At 43.2% G+C, this 23174-nt stretch overlaps 1 protein-coding gene across 4 annotated transcripts in view; it reads left to right on the top strand.

Annotated features, from left to right (window-relative positions):
• LOC110533758 (THO complex subunit 2) overlaps positions 1-22746 on the top strand; it is a 65560-nt gene extending 42814 nt beyond the window's left edge. The window contains exons 24-39 of one of the 4 annotated variants that reach the window (XM_036990130.2): positions 149-290; positions 854-1011; positions 1149-1277; positions 1547-1678; positions 7125-7309; positions 9107-9282; positions 9443-9545; positions 11415-11839; positions 11971-12029; positions 13585-13620; positions 16727-16861; positions 19352-19418; positions 19512-19660; positions 20025-20101; positions 20330-20381; positions 21890-22746. In XM_036990130.2, the coding sequence (XP_036846025.1) occupies positions 149-290; positions 854-1011; positions 1149-1277; positions 1547-1678; positions 7125-7309; positions 9107-9282; positions 9443-9545; positions 11415-11839; positions 11971-12029; positions 13585-13620; positions 16727-16861; positions 19352-19418; positions 19512-19660; positions 20025-20101; positions 20330-20357 (2001 nt within the window). In that variant the 3' untranslated portion in view covers positions 20358-20381; positions 21890-22746. Of the gene's footprint in view, positions 1-148; positions 291-853; positions 1012-1148; positions 1278-1546; positions 1679-7124; positions 7310-9106; positions 9283-9442; positions 9546-11414; positions 11840-11970; positions 12030-13584; positions 13621-16726; positions 16862-19351; positions 19419-19511; positions 19661-20024; positions 20102-20329; positions 20382-21886 lie in introns of all 4 variants that reach the window. The other 3 variants (XM_036990129.2, XM_036990132.2, XM_036990131.2) reach the window with 3 other exon arrangements.
• Positions 22747-23174: the final 428 nt, after the last annotated feature.

Raw genomic sequence — 23174 nt, 5'->3', positions numbered from 1 at the left:
TGCACTATAATTGTATTGTGGTTCTCTCTGTGTATGTGTTCACCCCATCTAAACAGCAGCCTGTCTGTCTGTCTGCTGTCTGTCTGCAGCCCATGAACACACACTAACCAGCCCGTCTGTCTGTCTGGTGTCTGCTGTCTGTCTGCAGCCCATGAACAAGAAGAAGAAGGAGAAGGAGCGCTGCACGGCCCTACAGGACAAGCTGCAGGAGGAGGAGAAGAAGCAGCTGGAGCACGTCCAGAGGGTCCTGCACCGCCTCAAACTGGAGAAAGACAACTGGCTCCTCGCCAGTAAGATAGTCTCACTCACTCACTCACTCACTCAAGCGCACACTGCTTACTGCCCCTCACAGCACTCATCCCAGAAGACCCTCCCTCACCCAGCCTCCTCTTCCCATTAGAGCAGGCTCTGTTGTTGAGACCGTAACACCACAGAACTGCTAAGCCCCGTCAGCTCCCAGGAGGGTGCCTCAAAACCAGCCTCATCTTGTTTGCTTTAGCCCCGTTAACAAGCATGACCATGACCGAAGTAATTACATTAATATGGAGTTGTTTGATGATATGGCGCCATAGTCTGTTTTGGTGGATGTGGGTTATTGGCAGCTGTCAACTCTCCCATTTCATTAACAAACACGTCTGTCATATTTAACAATATCTTTGTGCAGCTAACCCAAGCTAATTACATTTTAAATGAGTGTGTGTTTGAGCCTTCTCAAATCTTGTTTGAAGAATTAGTGACTCAAAAGATGAGTCATGGGAGTCATGACTGCAATTCTAATTCACTGTTCTTCTCCCATCCTCCTTTTTATAAATAATCTTCCTCTCTCCCTCCCTCTATTTTCTCCCTCGTTCAGAATCCACCAAGAATGAGACCATCACTAAGTTCCTGCAGCTGTGTCTGTTCCCTCGCTGTATCTTCTCTGCCATCGACGCTGTGTACTGCGCCCGCTTTGTGGAGCTGGTGCACCAGCAGAAGGCTCCCAACTTCTGCACACTGCTCTGCTATGACCGGGTGAGACATCTCTGTCCCCTTTCTGCCTCTTTGCCCTCTACTGTCTCAGGTTGTCACGTGTTGTTATACCATGGGATTTTCAGCACTTCATTACTCTGTCCTGACCTCCTAACTGTGTTGCGTGGTCTTCTCTGCAGGTGTTCTCTGACATCATCTACACGGTGGCCAGCTGCACAGAGAACGAGTCGCGGCGCTACGGACGTTTCCTGTGCTGCATGCTGGAGACTGTGACCCGCTGGCACAGCGACCGTGCTGTCTACGAGAAGGTACCCACTACACACCTCTCGCTCTCTCTCTCTCACACACACACACACACACACACACACACTACACCTTCTCAGATCTCAAGTGCATAGGGTATCGGCCTCCTAGGGGCAAGGAGTTGATTTGAGGCTGGGCAACATTATCTACTGATATTACTAACATTCATACAAGTGTGGAAGCTGTACAATGCAAATGTAACCATTGTTAACACTTCATCTTGTCTGTGTGTTGTCCACTCTTCATATTGTCTGTGTGTTGTCCCCTCTTCAAGGAGTGTGGTAACTACCCAGGCTTCCTGACCATCTTCAGAGCCACAGGCTTCGACGGAGGGAACAAAGCCGACCAGCTGGACTATGAGAACTTCAGACACGTGGTGCACAAATGGCACTACAAGCTGACTAAAGTGAGTTCCTCCTTTTGTTTCAAAGCCTTCTGAAGAAGTCAATCTGGTCTATTTGTCTTATTAACGGCTATTTATTTAGCAACACACATGCCCCTCCAACCTGTGGAGCTGTCTTTTTACTGTGTCTGAGTGGTGCAAAATCCACTTGTCACCTAAATCATGCTGGATTGATTGCTTTCATTTTACTCCTACGACTCTTTCATACTCTTGCTTGTGCCTGTCGCCTTTTCCCGTTAACGTTACGACCTCCAAAATGTTTGTAATGACCTGTCAAACACATGCCGGTAATGGCTGAAATGGGCTCAATGGAATGCGTTGTCTTTCTGTAGCATCTATAAGAATGCTGAAGCTTTGTCTGGGATTTAACACATCGTGTCGACAATTACATCACAAGAAAGATCACTTTATTTTGATGGCTGTTAATTTATTGTGGAATTGAAAAAAGTACTAATTTAATACAGTTGACATGTTTACAAGTTAGATGCGCAGAAATGAAAGCAACTTTGAATATGAACACTTGGATTATAGTGATATTATCAAGGGAAAGGGGGATACCTAGTCCGTTGTACAACGGAATGTATTCAACCCAACCCCTCTGAATCAGAGAGGTGCAGGGGGCTGCCTCAATCGACGTTCATGTCATCGGCGCCCAGGGTGCAGTTGTTGGAGGTTAAATGCCTTGCTCAAGGGCAGAACCCCAGATTTTCCTACCTTGCCGGCAAGGGGGACCTTTCAGTTACTGGCTCAACGCTCTTAACCGCTAGGCTACCTACCACCCTAGGCTACCTTATGTCTGATCTCACAATGAAAAGTGTGCATAGATGGGTGTAATCTAGAGCCAAGCCTGTTGATTTTTAATCTGAGGGTACCCTGCTATTGAAACACTTGTGTTATACAACAGAAGGTGACAACAACAGTAGTGCTGATGCGGTGACTGTATTACTGCAACACTGGCAGTCGCGAGTCATGACTGCAGTCAAATTCCCTGTGACCATTGGTCAAGGTAATCCCAATCCAAAACTGTGCAAATGAATAGCCCTGATGAGTAGCCTAACAAACTTGCTAATGACCCTGATGAGTAGCCTAGCAAACTTGCTAATGGCCCTGATGAGTAGCCTAGCAAACTTGCTAATGGCCCTGATGAGTTGCCTAACAAACTTACTAATGGCCCTGAGGAGTAGCCTAACAAACTTGCTTATGGCCCTGAAGAGTAGCCTAACAAACTTGCTAATGGCCCTGATGAGTAGCCTAATGAACTTGATTATGGCCCCGAAGAGTAGCCTAACAAGCTTGCTAATGGCCCTGATGAGTAGCCTAACAAACTTGCTAATGGACCTCTAATGGCCTGGTACTCAGCACTCTATTGTCCCTTTAATCATTCTCTAATCACTTCATGATTGAATTTGAGAGGCATAAGGTGATGCCGTACGGAGCTCCGTACGGATCCTCCGGTTTGCAACCCCGGAGCAAGCATAAATTGGCTTTGAGACTCGGAGGGAGAGACCGTAACCATTTATCTCGCACTAAACTAACTTCTTGCTAGTTATTTATCATCCCATCCGATTACATAGTACCTGTCTTTTATTTATTATTATTTTTTAAATCACCTTTATTTAACCAGGTAGGCTAGTTGAGAACAAGTTCTCATTTACAACTGCGACCTGGCCAAGATAAAGCAAAGCAGTTCGACACATACAACAACACCGAGTTACACATGGAAAAAAAACACACGGAATAAACAAACATACAGTCAATAATAAAGTAGAAAAAAGTATATATACAGTGTGTGCAAATGAGGTAGGATAAGGGAGGCAATAAATACGCCATGGTGGCGAAGTAATTACAAAATAGCAATTAAACACTGGATTGTTAGATGTGCAGAAGATGAATGTGCAAGTAGAGATACTGGGGTGCAAAGGAGCCAGGTAAATAAATAAATACAGTATGGGGATGAGGTAGTTGGATGGGCTATTTACAGATGGGCTATGTACAGGTGCAGTGATCAGTGAGCTGTTCTGACAGCTGGTGGTTAGGGAAGGAGATATGAGTCTCCAGCTTCAGTATTTTTTTGGCAGTTCGTTCCAGTCATTGACAGCAGAGAACTGGAAAGAAAGGCGGCCAACGGAAGAATTGGCTTTGGTGGTGACCAGTGAGAGACCTGCGGGAGCGCGTGCTACGGGTGGGTGCTGCTATGGTGACCAGTGAGCTGAGATAAGGCGGGGCTTTACCTAGCATATACTTGTAGATGACCTGGAGTCTGTGGGTTTGGCGAAGAGTATGAAGCGAGGGCCAGCCAATGAGAGTGTACAGGTCGCAGTGGTGGGTAGTATATGGGGCTTTGGTGACAAAACGGATGGCACTGTGATAGACTGCATCCAATTTGTTGAGTAGAGTGTTGGAGGCTGTTTTGTAAATGACATCGCCAAAGTTGAGGATCGGTAGGATGGTCAGTTTTACGAGTGTAAGTGAAGGACGCTTTGTTGCGAAATAGGAAGCCGATTCTAGATTTAATTTTGGATTGGAGATGCTTAATGTGAGTCTGGAAGGAGAGTTTACAGTCTAACTAGACACCTATGTATTTGTAGTTGTCCACATATTCTAAGTCAGAACCGTCCAGAGTAGTGATGCTGGACGGAGCGGGCAGGTGCGGGCAGCGATCGGTTGAAGAGCATGCATTTAGTTTTACTTGCATTTAAGAGGCCACGGAAGGAGAGTTTTATGGCATTGAAGATCGTCTGGAGGTTAGTTAACACAATGTCCAAACAAGGGCCAGAAGTATACAGAATGGTGTTGTCTGCGTAGAGGTGGATCAGAGAATCACCAGCAGCAAGAGCGACATCATTGATGTATACAAAGAAGAGAGTCGGCCCGAGAATTGAACCCTGTGACAGCCCCATAGAGACTGCCAGAGGTCCGGACAACTGGCCCTCCGATTTGACACACTGAACTCTATCAGAGAAGTAGTTGGTGAACCAGGCGAGGCAATCATTTTAGAAACTAAGGATTTTGAGTCCGCTGATAAGAATGTGGTGATTGACAGAGTCGGAAGCCTTGGCCAGGTCGATGAATACAGCTGCACAGTAATGTCCCTTATCGATGGCGGTTATGATATCGTCTTGACTGTATCAAACCCGAGAGAAGCTAGCTAATTGAGGCTAGCCATCCCATTACTGTGCTTCTCACCGTCGTACAGTGAGTCTACACAACTCCTCAGATTGTAGTGTAAATAGCAGCCTACCTGTTGGCTTTTGGTTGTTGTGGCTTTTCTTTCTCATTTCATTTTTTTATTCTGTCTTCCATTGAGTCGATACCTTGTAACTTTCTTGCTATACAAGCAGCAATGCAGTTGTCTCTCTCCCCCCACTGGAAGGATCAGAGTGCATCCCTTTTTTTGCAACTTTTTCCAAATCATCGTTATCAAGTTGCATCGTGCAGCCCTTATGTTTTCATTTCTAAGACATTCCCAAGTTTATAGGTCTATCACAACTAAATATTGTGTGGCTATATTAAATGGATTTATTCCATTTTTTTAATGTAGATGCCCCATGGGGGCAACAGGTAGCCTAGTGGTTGAAGCGTTGGACTAGGCAGGCAACCTAGTGGTTGAAGCGTTGGACTAGGCAGGTAACCTAGTGGTTGAAGCGTTGGACTAGGCAGGTAACCTAGTGGTTGAAGCGTTGGACTAGGCAGGTAACCTAGTGGTTGGAGCGTTGGACTAGGCAGGCAACCTAGTGGTTGAAGCGTTGGACTAGGCAGGTAACCTAGTGGTTGAAGCGTTGGACTAGGCAGCTAGCCTAGTGGTTGGAGCGTTGGACTAGGCAGGTAGCCTAGTGGTTGGAGCGTTGGACTAGGCAGGTAGCCTAGTGGTTGGAGCAGGCAGGTAGCCTAGTGGTTGGAGCGTTGGAGCAGGCAGGTAGCCTAGTGGTTGGAGCGTTGGACTAGGCAGGTAACCTAGTGGTTGGAGCGTTGGACTAGGCAGGTAACCTAGTGGTTGGAACGTTGGACTAAGCAGGTAACCTAGTGGTTGGAGCGTTGGACTAGGCAGGTAACCTAGTGGTTGGAGCGTTGGACTAGGCAGGTAGCCTAGTGGTTGGAACGTTGGACTAGGCAGGTAACCTAGTGGTTGGAGCATTGGACTAGGCAGGTAACCTAGTGGTTGGAACGTTGGACTAGGCAGGTAACCTAGTGGTTGGAGCGTTGGACTAGGCAGGTAGCCTAGTGGTTGGAACGTTGGACTAGGCAGGTAGCCTAGTGGTTGGAACGTTGGACTAGGCAGGTAACCTAGTGGTTGGAGCGTTGGACTAGGCAGGTAACCTAGTGGTTGGAACGTTGGACTAAGCAGGTAGCCTAGTGGTTGGAGCGTTGGACTAGGCAGGTAACCTAGTGGTTGGAGCATTGGACTAAGCAGGTAGCCTAGTGGTTGGAGCGTTGGACTAGGCAGGTAGCCTAGTGGTTGGAACATTGGACTAAGCAGGTAGCCTAGTGGTTGAAGCGTTGGACCATTAACTGAAAGGTTGCAAGATCGAATCCCCGAGCTGACAAGGTAAAAATCTGTCGTTCTGCCCCTGAACAAGGCAGTTAACCCACTGTTCCTAGGCCTTCATTGTAAATAAGAATGTTCTTAACTGACTTGCCTAGTTAAATAAAGGTTAAAAAAAGATATGCCTATTTAATAAAAAATTTTTAAAGGTGGTCCAAACATGTTTATGTTAATTCATTGTAAATTACCGTGAGACCAGTAGAAATTTGCATGACAATTATCGTATGACAATTTCTTGACTACCACAGCCCTTAACAACCGTAATTAATGAGTCAGTCTAGACGCCGCAGGTGAGTGCAGGTAGGCCTAGATGGAGCAAGGTTGTCGGTCGTTGCCCCCTATACCACCCCTTTATGTTAATGTTTCATATATGTAAATACGCCCGGTGTGTTTATGAAAATGAGGCACATATAATTGTCTTTATTTTAACACATAATTTTTTTATTATCCTGATACTATTAGAAAATGTATATATGAGTGCATTCTAAGAAAAATAAGGTGACATTTGACAATAAATAGAATACCATGAATTCCCACCATTATTTGTCTGTGTCAGTACAATGTCTTATGTGCTATAATTCAGTCAAAATCTGATTTTCGGATTTGAAACATTCTAAAAGTTTGCAGTATCATCATCCATTGTCCACCTGTTGCATTTATTATAATTATTTTTTAAACCTTTTAACAATTTTGATGTCATTTACTACCATTGTTCAGAATGTTATACTTTAATTGAAAAATAAACGTAACAGACAATGCTAGCAGGAAATTGTACCCGCTCTGAGTGGGAAGCTCCTGAAACATGAAGACTCCTGTCTCCTCTGTATGTACAGTATAATCAGAGGTCAGTGGAATGTGTGGATGCAGCAGTAACAATATACCCCTCTCTCCTTCTGTTCCCTCCAGGCATCAGTCCACTGCTTGGAGACGGGGGAGTACACCCACATCCGGAACATCCTCATCGTGCTGACCAAGATCCTGCCTTGTTACCCCAAAGTGCTGAACCTGGGCCAGGCGCTGGAGTGCCGCGTCCACAAGATCTGTCTGGAGGAGAAGGAGAAGAGGCCAGACCTCTATGCCTTGGCTATGGGGTAACACAGAGTCCACCAGCCATGTTGTTTCCAGTGCAGCACAGTCAGACAGTTCACTAGCATTGTGGGGTTTTAGTTTATTGAGGAGTGCAAGTGGCAAGCATTTTGCTGTTAGGTTTGTCAGTTTGTTGTGTAGCTAGTACCCACAAAGGGTGGTGTTAAATAGAGGTGTGTACTTTTAACTACAGGGATATGGATTAAGTGGTATTGGATGAATTATCATTAGGGAAGGTTTAGTTGCACTTTTATCCAGATGTTATTTACAATGGGAAGTACTTGTGGATTATCTAAACAGAGTTTTGAGATCAGATAAGTGATCTAGGTACTTTGTCTTGAGGTCAGTAGTAGAGGATGAGGCTTAATGGAACTCAATTAGTCATGTGATGCTGCTGTAAAGCACTGGAGACAGATAAAACAATCCATGTACCTGTCAAATCCTCACTTAGAAACACACACGGGTCCCGTGTAAATGTGTGTGTGTTTGGAAAATGTGGCACCGGCAATTTGACGGCAACATTTTGATTTGCATTGGGTGCGTAACCTGATTAGGGTTTCCACCGACAGTGCTCAGAATGACAGAAATCACATTTAGAATATGGTAATTCATATTAACAGAACATGCAAGTCAAGGATGCAATGATCTGCTTACTGAATTCTGATGTGTACTTTAAACATGTTAGAATAACTGCACGCACTTACTTTTCATCAGCCAATAAGATGAGTAACAAACAGCAAAATCATTAGCCTATATCAATCTATTATAGTAGAAACGTTTAGGCTACCTATTTTATTGGTCAGCTTGTCGAGAAAATAATGGCCAGTTCCAAACAGTCTCTGTAACAATTGTGGGACAATAGATCCCAGATTCATACAGCCAGTGGGCCTAGGCTACATAAAAAGGTGTTAAAAAGCAATTAGCGGGAAAACACTGTTGTCAAAAAGGGCACTGCACATGTGAGCGGTTTTATATGACAGAGATGAAAATATCTTTTAGAAATGTTGAAAGAGAGGAGATCTAATAGCCTACTTTGAAGCGAGGTAAGACATGGCTCATATCAACACGTTCAGGTTTCAAACAATTAAGTATGTTTTCAAAATGCATACTACCTCCAGCTCATATTGTAAAGTGGTGGGTGACGGGCTGATGAAGCCTGCCTGCCTTTGCAGTTTGATGTTGTGTGTAAAACGGTCATTTGAACGGTCATTCAACTCGGGCCTCTTTCTTGAGCTCCGACTTTCTGAAGATTGCTGACGTCATGATTTGACCTTGTATCTTTCCAGAGTTCCTAGTTGTCTTGAAAGCACCTCAAGATGCTGTAGCAGCAACTCTTCCGCTGTCTGACAGAATTTCCACTCAAAGCCTCTATCTGTATGCTGTACACGTGTGATAAGATACATTATGAATATACTGTACACACGCGCCAATTTCATTCCACTAAATTATGCCAATGAACCTATAGAGCGATAATCATGGCCAGTCAAATGTATTTCCATCGATTAATAGGCTAAAAAGCTTTCTTTTGTAAGGCGGTTTATTTATCTTTTCGGACAATTGGCTGGCACCAATTTTATTTATTGTGTTTTCAAATTTTGTGTTAGATAAAAGCTGGCCATTACCGGCTAACGGAAACCCTGTGTGTGTGAAAGTGGAAAGATATTATCTTATTATTTGCCTAGGTGGGAGTTTTGTGTTTCTGTGGTGTGTCTATGGGAGTTTTAGTTTGGCATGTGAATGGGGTGTGATGCTGTGTGATTGCCCTGCCTGTACCTTGTGTAAACTCTTCATGCATCTTACAGCTATTCTGGCCAGTTGAAAGGCAGGAAAGTGCACATGGTCCCTGAGAATGAGTTCCACCACAAGGAGCAGCCGGTGCGTAGCGCCACCACTGCCAGCCAGCTGAACGGCCCTGGCACCACAGCAAAGCCTGCCACCAACGCCAGCAAGACGGAGGAGGGAGCCTGCGAGGACGCTGGTGAGTGGGTCTGCCCTTCTGTCACAAGATAAGCTGAAGGGGAAATATTAGACCCCCCCCCCCCCCCCGGACAGGTGTTATAGTTTGAATCAGCATGGGGACATTTGTTTTATTGAAAGGACCATTGTGTTCATGCTGTTGCTGCTTTGTGTTTTGGTAGACCGATCCAAGGATAAATCTCAGGGGGCGGCGAAGCCAGTGAACAAAGCCAACAGCACAGTGGCCAAAGTGACCACCAGCAATGGAAATGGTGCTCCTAACAGGTAAGCATGGAGGCTAGCCAACAGAAGCGAACAGCGCTGGGGAACAACTATATTTATTTACTGTTCTCAACTATTACACTATTGCTCATTAATAAGTTGTTGTTTTTTTAAGAAAAGAAAACAAAAGCTGAATAACATAATCAATTGTTTGAATATTAGTCAGTCATTGAATCCCCAGACTGGAATCTAGCAGCACTTTTATCTGGTTGATATTGTTAGGTTCTAAATGAATCTTGTAAAATTTCAGACAGTTGGTAAAGCTCAAACCAAGTATATTCAGATATTACAGATATTAACTTCTGATGTAGAAACTAGACTATGGAACTCAATATTTCAATAGGATAGATACCTGATAATTAACCGTATTTAAAGTTTAGGAGTCAGAACCCAGAACCCATCCATATAAAGTCTATTTATCTGAAGTTTTGCCTCATGTATTATTCTATCCAGGTATTAAAGAATGACTCTATGATTCTATTCAGGTATTAAAGAATAACTCTCTGATTCTATCCAGGTATTAAAGAATAACTCTGATTCTATCCAGGTATTAAAGAATAACTCTCTCTAATTCTATCCAGGTATTAAAGAATAACTCTCTGATTCTATCCAGGTATTAAAGAATGACTCTCTGATTCTATCCAGGTATTAAAGAATGACTCTGATTCTATCCAGGTATTAAAGAATAACTCTTTGATTCTATCCAGGTATTAAAGAATGACTCTCTGATTCTATCCAGGTATTAAAGAATGACTCTCTGATTCTATCCAGGTATTAAAGAATAACTCTCTGATTCTATCCATGTATTAAAGAATGACTCTCTGATTCTATCCAGGTATTAAATAATGACTCTCTGATTCTATCCAGGTATTAAAGAATAACTCTCTGATTCTATCCAGGTATTAAAGAATGACTCTCTGATTCTATCCAGGTATTAAAGAATAACTCTCTGATTCTATCCAGGTATTAAAGAATGACTCTCTGATTCTATCCAGGTATTAAAGAATAACTCTCTGATTCTATCCAGGTATTAAAGAATGACTCTCTGATTCTATCCAGGTATTAAAGAATGACTCTCTGATTCTATCCAGGTATTAAAGAATAACTCTCTGATTCTATCCAGGTATTAAAGAATGACTCTCTGATTCTATCCAGGTATTAAAGAATAACTCTCTGATTCTATCCAGGTATTAAAGAATGACTCTCTGATTCTATCCAGGTATTAAAGAATAACTCTCTGATTCTATCCAGGTATTAAAGAATGACTCTCTGATTCTATCCAGGTATTAAAGAATAACTCTCTGATTCTATCCAGGTATTACAGAATGACTCTGATTCTATCCAGGTATTAAAGAATAACTCTCTGATTCTATCCAGGTATTAAAGAATGACTCTCTGATTCTATCCAGGTATTAAAGAATAACTATCTGATTCTATCCAGGTATTAAAGAATGACTCTCTGATTCTATCCAGGTATTAAATAATAACTCTCTGATTCTATCCAGGTATTAAAGAATGACTCTATGATTCTATCCAGGTATTAAAGAATGACTCTATGATTCTATCCAGCTATTAAAGAATGACTCTCTGATTCTATCCAGGTATTAAAGAATGACTATGATTCTATCCAGGTATTAAAGAATGACTCTATGATTCTATCCAGGTATTAAAGAATGACTCTCTGATTCTATCCAGGTATTAAAGAATGACTCTATGATTCTATCCAGGTATTAAAGAATGACTATGATTTTTTTTCCCCTCTAAGTGTAGGGGAAGAGGAAGTTGAATCAGTCTCGGCTTTTGCTTATCTGCACAGCATTGCATGTTGTCAATGTTGAACTCTAAACAATGTCCATTCTGTTTCCCTCACAGCACCAAAGCCATCAAAGAGAGGGATGACAAAGAAAAGAGCGGGAAGGAGAAAAAAGAGAAGAAGGAGAAGACTCCAGGCAGCACTCCAGAGACGAAGGGGGAGAGCCGGCGGGAGAAGCAGAGGGACGAGAGAGGAGCAGCCGGCAAGGAGGAGCGGGCGCCACGCGAGGGTAAGGAGAAGACGCCCAAGGCAGACCGGGACAAGCAGAAAGCGGAGGAGAAGAGCAACAAAGAGGACAACAAGGCCAAGGCCGGCAACGGAGAGCCCAAGGAGCTGTCCAGGGAGCGCGACACTGGAGCCAAGGAGTCCAAGACTAAGGAGAAGGGAGGAGACCAGAGTAAGGAGAAGGGAGGAGACAGGAGTGCTGTGTCCGGGTCCCTCAAGTCTCCAGTTCCCCGATCTGAATCTGCTGAATCTGAGAGGGGTACGCAACCTGACCGCCAACACTGGCTCTGCACTTATACTGTTTCTGCTGATTGTCAGTGGGTAATCACAGCTACTAGTTTGACTGCTGAAATGAGAACTCAATTTAATCCTCTTGGTAATTTTTTCCAGATCACAAAAGGCGAAAAGTCGATACCCACTCTTCACCATCCCACTCTTCCTCTGTTAAGGTTAGTATGGCCTGAGGAAAGCTGAGCCCGTGTTTCTTCCCTTTCCGCCGGAGTGTTCCCAACTGTTGCGTGTTCCATCGGCCCTCAAGATCACCAAGGAGAGTTCTCATACACACAGGAAAGCCCCGTCTGGCATCCCCTTCGTAAACCATGGGAGTTTGGAAAGAATTCCATTTGGACTTTTCCTTAATATATTTCCTGATTGGGGATAATCATCAAGGACTTAGCCAAGAGAATAATGTATATATCGATTATTTGAAATATAAATTTATTTTAATGTGAAGGAAAGCAGTAAAAGTGCCTTGGAGAAGAGAGGAATTTTTGAGTTTCTATATCCCCCACCCTTTTTCTCTTTTTGAGAGCAATATTTTTCCTCAAGTAAAATTGCTTCCAAAGTCATGAGATTTTTAGTTTTTTGCTGGCAAAGCTGAAAAGAAGATTTATTTAGATTTTTCCCCATGTAAGATCCCTGGTATTTTTCCCGTCTAAGATCCCCTGGTATTTTCCCCGTTCAAAATGGCACCCAAGATTAAGAGTTTTTTCCCCCCCATTTTCTGCAAGCTGAGAAGATTTCTTGGTTGAAGTGGCGTGACGTGTTTTTCTTTTCCTTTGAATCTGCGGGAATCCAGCGGGGGGCGGTGGGCTGAGTCCGGAGTCGCACAGTGTCTTCAGAAGAAGTCTCGGTATCTGCTGTTAGCTCTGATCTGTTAAAACAGCCCGCATGCAGCCTCAGTCTGTACCTACGCTTCCACTCAAGATGTGTATGCAGTCAGTCGCTCCTGTGGCCCCCCCTACAACTACCAACCCCCACCTCAACACCCCTCAGCACCTTGTCGCACGCGCAGTGGGAACCCCAGGCACCACCAGCACCCAGGCCCACAGAGAGCAAGAGAGGAGAGCCAGAACCTCAGTTTTGCACCAGCCAAAAGTACAGGAGGAAAATAAAGCCTGCCTACCGCCACAGAAAGTGCGAGAAAGTGCGAGAGGGAGAGAGAAAGTGTGGGCGAAGCCTTCTGGATCTGCTGGAGCGTTGCCTAAACCGCTTGAAGCTTGTGATAGGTCTTAATGTTTACTACCAACCAGAGAGATAGGCTCCCTGTGTCTTATCCATTCTCAACTGTAAGTGACAACAACAGAGTGCTAAAACCTAGGAGAGCAGAGCACACATGAAATTCAATTCATTTGTCAGATACACACACTCAGCTCAGTTGTTTTGTAGATTTACACCACATGCACTATAAACAGTGTTCTGTAGGCCTCTTTGAGATGCTGCATTTAATTCCAGACAAATTTTTGTAGAAAAAAAAATCACACACTTTCATCTCACTTCTCAGGGTTTTTCTAATGTAAAGCTGATGAGATGACCCCTGTTAAAGATAAATGAACCCTCCTCTCTGTTAATAACCTTGTGAAAGCCTTAGTCCTTGAAGGTCAAGGGGGAAGGAAGTGTGACGTCGGTCCGTCCAGCCCCTGAAACCCCCCGTCCTCCTGACTCTCCTGACCTGCTGTCTGACAACCCCCCCAGCTCATCTGTCATCTCCATTCATTCCTACAGGACAATAGCAACGAACCCAAGGACTCTGCATCCAAGGTTTGGACACCTCCTAAACATTACTCTATCACTATTCACCTTGACTGTTATCTTCATTCTCTTTCTCCAAGTGCCATGAGGAGGGGGTCAGTTAAAAGGACTTTGATGATTACACTTATTGAATGTGAAAATGTACCATTTTGCAGACAGTGTCCAAATAAATCTGACTTGCATAAGAAGTCATTGCGGAATAGTGAAACCTGAGATATCACCTTAGATCAGGCTTGCCTGTTTAAGTCCACTCTGTACCAGGCAGCCAGACCTCCACACTAAATGTTGATGAGTTCAGTGTAGTCATGGGAAAGATTAGAGAGACTGTCCAGGACGGCAGACTGTTGTGTGAAAAGGTCCTGATTGTGCCACCGGGGAGAAGAGACGGGGAAAGGGCAGAGTTTTAAGCGGGCGGCGTTTCTTCCTCTGCCTGTGATCACTTTGTAAGGACGTCTCTGATGCCTGCCCTGGCGGAGGCTCATTAGCTATGCGTGTGATGTGCTGTGAAAACACTGAGAAAAAGAGTGTAATCCTCTATTGAGCCCACATAACGGACCTGTCTCTCTAGTTCTCTCTCACACACGCCTTCATCCACCCGCCTCTGTTCCATATTGATTTCTGATAGACGTTTAAAGCAAAACATTAATAGTCTTTATTACACTCTAGGTTTTTTGAGCTTGTTTTAAGACCAAACAAAGCCTGCCATTCCTTTTCAGCACCTAAACCCCTATAAGCCTTAGTCCATATGTATTGGGTTCTTCTCACATCAGCCATAACTCAGTTGTTCCTCTGTCGAGATTCTCCCTCTCTCCCCCTACAGACAGAGCTAGAGATGGTCAGATAAATCATTCATACAGCAGGTACACGGTTGGCTTGTTAAATTTGTATCAAGTTAGACAGCAGCACAGATAGCAGTGCTCTGCTGTCAGCGGACAGTGCTAGTCTGCTATTTTGATCTACCCCCCACGGTCCAGACTCACATCCCCGTTCTACATGGTTCACTGTGAAGTTATTGGGATGATGTCTATGCTCTCTTGATAGAGCTGCAGTCACTGCTGACCTGGTTGTTGAGGAGGGAGATGTTTGGGGTCTGAATACTGATAATGATAGACCATACTTCTCCTCTGACCACCGAGTTAGGGATAGAGTTTAACTTTGAAGTGTCAATCTTGTTAAAATGTTCCTGATGTTCCATTGTACTAGACTGAACAAAAACATAAACGCAATGTGTAAAGTGTTGGTCTCATGTGTAATGAGCTGAAATAAAATGCCCCAGAAATGTTCCATACACACAATGTTTTCTCAATTTTGTGATCTCAAATGTGTTTACATCCCTGTTAGTGAGCATTTCTCCTTTGCCAAGATAATCCGTCCACCTGACAGGTGTGGTATATCAAGAAGCTGATTAAACAGCATGATTATTGCACAGATGCACCTTGTGTAACCAAAAGGTTGCTGAATCGAATCTCTGAGCTGACAAGGTAAAAATCTGTCGTTCTGCTCCTGAACAAGGCAGTTAACCCACTGTTCCCCGGCTGCCGAAGACGTGGATGTTGATTAAGGTACCCCCCGCACCTCTCTGATTCAGAGGGGTTGGGTTAAATGCGAAAGACACATTTCAGTTGAAGGCATTCAGTTGTACAACTGACTAGTTATCCATCTTTCCCCTTAGCTGGGGATAATAAAATGCTACTGTAAAATGTGCAGTTTTTTTCAAAAACACAATTCCACAGATATTGGACGATTTGAGGGAATGTGCAATTGGCATGCTGACCGCAGGAATGTCCACCAGAGCTGTTGCCAGAGAATTAAATGTTTATTTCTCAACCGTAAGCCGCCTCCAACATCATTTTACAGAATTTGGCGGTAAATCCAACCAGCCTCACCACAGACCATGTGTAACCACGCCAGCCCAGGACCTCCACATCCAGCTTCTTCACCTGCGGGATTGTCTGAGACCAGCCACTCAGACAGCTGATGAAACTGGGGGTTTGCAATACCGAAGAATTTCTGCACAAACTGTCAGAAACCGTCTCAGGGAAGCTCATCTGAGTGCTCGTCGTCCTCACCAGGGTCTTGAACTGACTACAGTTCGGCTTCATAACCGACTTCAGTGGGCAAATACTCACCTTTGATGACCACTGGCACATTGGAGAAGTTTACTCTTCACGGATGAATCCCGGTTTCAACTGTACTGGGCAGATGGCAGACAGCGTGTATGGCGTCGTGTGGGTGAGCGGTTTGATGATGTCAACGTTGTGATCAGAGTACCCCATGGTGGCAGTGGGCGGGCGGGCGGGCATAAGCTATGGTCAACGAACACAATTTGCATTTTATCGATGGCGATTTGAATGCACAGAGATACCGTGACGAGATTCTGAGGCCCATTGACTTGACATTCATCTGCTGCCATCATCTCATATTTCAGCATGATAATGCACGGCCCTATGTCACAAAGATCTGTACTCAATTCCTGGATGCTGAAAATGTCCCAGTTCTTCCGTGGCCTGCATACTCAACAGACATGTCACCCATTGAGCATGTTTGGGATGCTCTGGAGCAACGTGTACGACAGCGTGTTCCAGTTCCCGGCAATATCCAGCAACTTTGTACAGCCATTGAAGAAGAGTGGGACAACATTCCACAGGCCACAGTCAACAGCCTGATCAACTCGCACTGCATGAGGCAAATGGTGGTCACACCAGATACTGACTAGTTTTCTGATCTACGACCCTACCTTTTTTTAAAGATATCTTATCAATTTATTTAAATTGACTGATTTCCTTATATTAATTATAACTTTTTCTATGCGTTTCCTAGTGATTTTCCTCCAGGAACGGTCAGCCACTTAGCGGTTCATTTATATGATCAGCAACACATAGTATGTACAGGGTCTGCCTCGGCATATGGACTTATATTTTAAGGTTGCTTGGTAATAGGCACACGCACACACTGAGGAGAACAGGCAGGTTTCAGCACACACATTTCAAGGCATCCTCCAGTAAGTGCACAATGCCATACAATGTATGTAAAAAAATATATATATATATATTTAATATATTTTAGTCTGTGTTTGTTTGTTTGTTTGTTTTATTTGTATGCTCATTCCTTACAGCACCACATCACCTACAATTCGGTCTCACGGTCCAAGAGCAGAGAGAGGGAGACGGACCAGAAAGAGTCAGAGAATACCCGGGGCCGTTCCAAAGAGAAGAAGACCGAAGACAAAGACCGAAAGGACAGGAAGAGAGTGAGTATTTGAGAGGGCAAGGGAGAGATTTAAAGGTGGACTTCAATGGGGAAAGGAGTGTTCTTATCTGATCTGGTGCTTGCTCTCATCTTGATTTGATATATAACTTAAAAGCCAACTACTTCTAACTTATATGTTATAGTTTTGCATAGATTGTCAAGACTGGTGAGATTCTAATGGTTGACCGTCCTTAAAGGACCCCCCCAGAGGAAGTTGTTGCTGCGATTTTGACTTAATTTCCTGTCCTAGAGACCTTTAGGTTCTACCTCAGAAGAAGTCAGTCCATGCTCATGGTTCTCACAAGGGAAGTGAAATGATGGGTATAATGAGTTGGCTCATGATCATTCGCACCTCAAATGACATGGACAGTGCCTTCAGAAAGTATTCACACCCCTTGAAAGCCTGAATTTAAAATGGATTAAATAGAGATTTTGTCACTGGTCTACACAATACCCAATGTCAAAGTGGAATGATGTTTTTAGACATGTTTACAAATGAATGAAAAGTTGAAATGTCTTCAGTATTCAACCCCTTTGTATTCAACCCCTTTGTTATGGCAAGCCTAAGTAAGTTCAGGAGTAAACATTTGCTTAACAAGTCCCATAATAAGTTGCATGGACTCAATTTGCGTGCAATAATAGTGTTTAACATTATTTAAATGACTACCTTATCTCTGTATCCCACACATATAATTTTCTACCGAGCAGTACATTTCAAACAGAGATTCAACCACAAAAGACCAGGGTGGTTTTCCTATGGCAAAGAAGGGCACTTATTGGTAGATGGATATTTTTTAAAGCAGACATTGAATATCCCTTTGAGTATGGTGTAGTTATAAACATTACATTTTGGATGGTGTATCAATACAGCCAGTCACTACAAAGATAAGACACCCCAGTTTCCGGAGAGGAAGGAAACCGCTCAGGGATTTCACCATGAGGCCAACATTTCGGTTTAATGGCTGTGATAGGAGATAAAACATTGTAGTTACTCCACAATACTAACATAAATTACAAAGTGAAAAGAAGGAAACCTGTAGACTTGTGGCGGGCCGGGTGCCTGCGAGCTGACTTTAGTGGCCAGCTGAAGGTGTTTACTCTGACACATTGGTGCGCCTGGCTGGTGGGTTAAGCGAGCAGTGTGTCAAGAAGCATTGCGGCTTGGCAGGGTTGTGTTTCGGTGGACCTTCGCCTCTCCCGAGTTTGTAGGGGAGTTGCAGCGATGGGACAAGACTAACTACCAATTTGGATACCACAAAAGGGAGAGAGAAAAAAGGGTAAAGAAAAAAAGCTTGTGTATTGTGGGGGATCATAGATTGACATAGGTTAGTGCTTTTGCTGTTCGTTAGGCCGACTCACCTTGTTGGCTGATGAAAATGTTGACAGTTCTTCTAACATCTTCAATATGCACCTCGGAATTGGATAAGGACACGCGCAGTTGCGTCCCCGATGTGTCCGTCTTCACTTGTAGCCTGTGAGAGAGACCCGATCACCTGATGGAGAGCCTTGTGAGTGAGATGAGAGGCGCTTCGGAGCAGGCAGCACTCGGGGAGAAGGGCTCGAAAAGGCATGGATTTCTTTTTAGGGTGCATTATGGCCACACAAAGGGGATGCCGCTGGGAAATTTGAGGCATTATCAAGTGCTTCTCAAAAAACATCGTCAGAGTCGCATCATGCAGCCTTACAATGTATTAAAAATCAAAACATATAGCCCAACGTTTGTAGAACAATTACAGTTATATTAATAACTAAATTAAGCATGTGGGAATACCCATTTCTATTGTTAACCTTTCAACAAGAATAGTCGCATGTGTGCACTCCCTCAAAACCGTTTAGAGAAAATATCCTTTCTATTTTATTCAGCTCTGTTCAGTTGTATTCTTCATACTATAAAATAATGTCACGGAATTCTAAGCAAATCTTGTCTGTTAAATATTATTTTATTTTACCTTTATTTAACTAGGCAAGTCGGTTAAGAACAAATTCTTATTTTCAATGACGGCCTAGGAACAGTGGATTAACTGCCTTGTTCAGGGGCAGAACGACAGATTTTTACCTTGTCAGGTAGTAACCTTCCGATTACTAGTCCAACGCTCTAATCACAAGGCTCCCTGCCGCCCCAAAATGAACTAGTGTAGCCCACAGCAATATGGCATAGCCAGATCAGGGCCAAACATAAGGACAACTCCGTATGCTATTCTGTTCTTCTGAAATAGACTACATTTTCTTCATATCATGCTTCTTTAGACCTGTCTAAAATAAATAAGGGATTTATTGTGAAAGTGTATGCTATATTACATGGATTTATTAGACTTTTTAAAATGTAGATGTTCCAAAGGTCTGCATCAGTGGCTTGTAGGCTATATGTGGAAGCCAGGAGATGCTAAGTGTGTTTAATTAACAGTCAATTACCGTAAGACCGTCAGTTATTTGCTTGACCGCCACATCCCAGCTGGTGTGGACGTTTGAATTGTTTTCCATCTTTTTTTAGGACCATGTGACCACTGACCGTGAGATGAGCCTAGAATCCAAACGCAGAAAAGATGAAAATGGAACCAGTAAGTTAGCTCCCTGTACATAACAACCATAGATTAAAACTTAAATATGGATACGATCAATATTCATGCTGGGTTCTTCCTCTTCTCGCCCAGATTCCTCCAACAAACACAGCAAGAGCGCCAGTCCCTCCTCAGACTCCCCGGTCTCGGCTGACAAAGAGAAGACCAAGAGGTCCAAGTCCTCCAGCAAGGAAAAGGGAGAGTCTACTAAACCTGAGAGAAACTCTTCCGGGGGCAAGAAGGTACGTAGTACTGCCCTTGTCCTTGACCCTAGTAGATCACAACACAGTGCTCCCGGGGAGGAGCCGTAGTCTCTCATAGTTTGTTTTGTTTTTGTTGCTGCTCAGTCAAAGCGGTTAAGCTGTGATGGTTTTGGCCCAGTGTGTTTGTGCAGCTTCTCTGGCCCTTTTAAATAAGTACAGAAACTGTGCTGCTGCTGCTGATGAATAATTGAACCAGCACCATCATCACATATGTGCATATAGGAACTAATGGCCAAATGTGCTGTATATACATAGTTTGTAGCCAACACATTGGTGCCCCGGTGTACTCTGTGGCAGTAGTGATGTTTTGTTTGACACGTGTGTTCCCTGCCTGCTGTTAAAGGAGTCTAGGCATGACAAAGACAAACCTGACAAGAAGGAGAAGAGGGACAGCAGTGGCGGAAAGGAAGAGAAAAAACAATATCCTTAAATGTTTTGGTAACGCTTTAGAACTGAAATGATGGAATTCATTTCTGGAGCCATAGTATTTGGTGTAATTATTATTGTATTACCTTGAGTACTGTATATATTTCAATTTCATTTATTCAAGGCAACGACCAGCACGAAATATTGTGTCTTTATTGTTGATCTTTGTAGTAGGTATCCAACAAGTGAAATGAAGGAGAAGGTTTTCCTTAATGGTGGTACTCATAAGTCCTCCGACAAGCACAGATAATGTGTTCTAGGTCAGTCAGCGAAGGTAAGTAGTAATGGAATACTACACTGAACAAAAATATAAATGCAACAATTTAAAGATTTTACTGAGTTACAGTTCATATGAGGAAATCAGTCAATTGAAATAAATTAATTTGCCCCTAATCTATGGATTTCACATCACTGGGACTACAGATATGCATCTGTTGGTCACAGATACCTTAATAAAACAAAAAAAGTAGGGGTGTGGATCAGAAAACCAGTCAGTATCTGGTGTGACCACCATTTGCCTCATGTAGTGGGACATCTCCTTTGCATAGAGTTGATCAGGCTGTTGATTGTGGCCTGTGGAATGTTGTCCCACTCCTCAATGGCTGTGTGAAATTGCTGGATATTGTCAGGAACTGGAACACGGTGTCATACACATCGATCCAGAGCATCCCAAACTTGCTCAATGGGTGACATGTCTGTTGAGTTTGCAGGTCATGGAAGAACTGGGACATTTTCAGGTTCCAGGAATTGTGTACAGATCCTTGCGACATGGTGCCGCGCATTATCATGCTGAAACATGAGGTGATGGCAGTGGATGAATGGCACAACAATGGGCCTCAGGAGCTCGTTACGGTATCTCTCTGCATTCAATCCGCTCGCCTACACGACGCTGTCTGCCAGGTACAGTTAAAACCGGGATTCATCTGTGAAGAGCTCACTTCTCCAGCGTGCCAGTGGCTATTGAAGTTGAGCATTTGTCCACTGAAGTGGGTTACGACACCAAACTGCAGTCAGGTCAAGACCCTGGTGAGGACGAAGAGCACGCTGAGATGGTTTCTGACAGTTTGTGCAGAAATTCTTTGGTTGTGCAAACCCACAGTTTCATCAGTTGTCCGGGTGGCTGGTCTCAGATGATCCCGCAGATGAAGAAGCCTGATGTGGAGTTCCTGGGCTGGTGTGGTTACGTGTGGTCTGTGGCTGTGAGGCCGGCTGGGCGTACTGCCAAATTCTCTAAAAGGACGTTATGGTAGGGAAATTAACATTAAATTCTCTGTCAACAGCTCTAGTGGACATTCCTGCAGCCAGCATGCCAATTGCACACTCCCTCAAACTTGAGTTATCTCTGGCATTGTGTTGTGTGACACAACTGTACATTTTAGTGTGGCCTTTTATTGTCCCCAGCACAAGGTGCACTTGTGTAATGATCATGCTGTTCAATCAGCTTCTTGATATGCCACACCTGTCAGTTCGGTGGATTATATTGGCAAAGGAAAATACTCATTAACAGGGATGTAAACTAATTTGTGCACAAAAATTTGAGAGAAATAAGCTTTTTCTGGAACATTTCTGGGATCTTTTATTTCAGCTCATGAAACATGGTAACCAACACTTTACATGTTGCGTTTTATATTTTTGTTCAGTATAATTGAGAAATTAATTTACATCATCCCAATTTAACATTATTACCTTTGACTTTCAAATGTTTGTGTGATTTGGTCAGTGTCTAAAACATATATCTTATTTCTTCCTTTCCCTCCCCTTCCCATCTATGGGCTGCAGCAGACCTGGAGAAGCCGTGCTTTTAACCCAGACAGTCACCCTCCCTCATCCTGTACCACGTTGTTAACTAGTGCTCTATTTTCTCTGCCTTGTTCATTCTGAGAGGAGGCCGCATCTCAAATGTTACTCTCATGCCTGTGTTGTTTCCGTTGTAACTGCCCGCAAGACATGTTAGTTGTAGTGTTTGGAACTTGCAGATCTATTCTTCTATTTTTCATTTCAGTGTGTTTCAGTAACCAGGTATTTGTTTTATTTTTAACTTTTGAATATTGGCACAATGTGCTATTCAAATCACAAAATGATATTCTACTCAGAAAGACAACTGGTAACTGTATTAAACGCTCTCTTGAAATCAACAGGTCATACATTCCATAATCACAAACGCTTGATGAAAAAATGCACCTGTTTTATGTTGTCAGGTTCCTCCCCTACGGCTTGTTTTATTGGCATTAATAGACACTCTCCATATTTGCTTTTGCCTCATTTAGGGTTACATGTCTATTTATTTCTCCTTTTTAGCCAAGCAAGTCTTTAGGCAAAGATTGAGTGAAATGATACAAATGACCAGTTTGTATATTATGTGTACAATAATAAAGAAGGTAACATGTAAGTCATGTCATATCTGTTCTGTTTATTTTTTGATGTCCCCTTGCTATGTCCATTATGCGATTGTGTGTTATCAGGTTTTTAAATCATTTGTAAAATGACAGTTACTCCTTGAAGCAAATATAATTGTAAAAATGTCAAAGCTTTGTACTCCAAATACAAATGTTTCAGAAACAACTTTTTGGAGTTTTTATCTGCTGTACTCGACAAGTGTATGCTTTTTTTTAACTAATAAATGATAGTTTTCCTAGTGAGCCATTCGTGTCTGGTGTTCTTTTCTTTTTGTAATGGGGTTATGTGCCATTCCACATCCCTTCTTACAGTTAAGCTGACGTAACAATGTTCAGTAGGTCAGCTGCTGATATAATACCGTTCTAAAATCAAGTATTTACTCCAAAGTATTGCCTTCTACATTGACACAACTCTAGACTTCCTCGAAGTTAGAAAGTGTCGAGTTCCCACAGAGAAAAATCGAAACCTTGCACAAAGAGAACTCTCCAGTGTTCAACAGGGATATACAGCCTTATAGGGAATGCTGCTACAGTTTATTTTCTGATATGTACAGAATGCTCTTAAATACATTACAAATGTATTAGTCTAGTGTTCAGACAAGGCTTCCAGTCTTGTTGATACTTTACAGTGGAAAGCATTCTCTTATTCCTCTTTCCCTCAGTGTTTTAGC

This window comes from Oncorhynchus mykiss, chromosome 10 (genome assembly GCF_057628025.1).
Source record: "Oncorhynchus mykiss isolate SJ-2025 chromosome 10, ASM5762802v1, whole genome shotgun sequence".
NCBI classification, from domain to species: domain Eukaryota; kingdom Metazoa; phylum Chordata; class Actinopteri; order Salmoniformes; family Salmonidae; genus Oncorhynchus; species Oncorhynchus mykiss.
The sequence above is the reverse complement of the archived record's forward strand: the minus strand, read 5'-3'. Positions and strand labels throughout refer to the sequence as shown.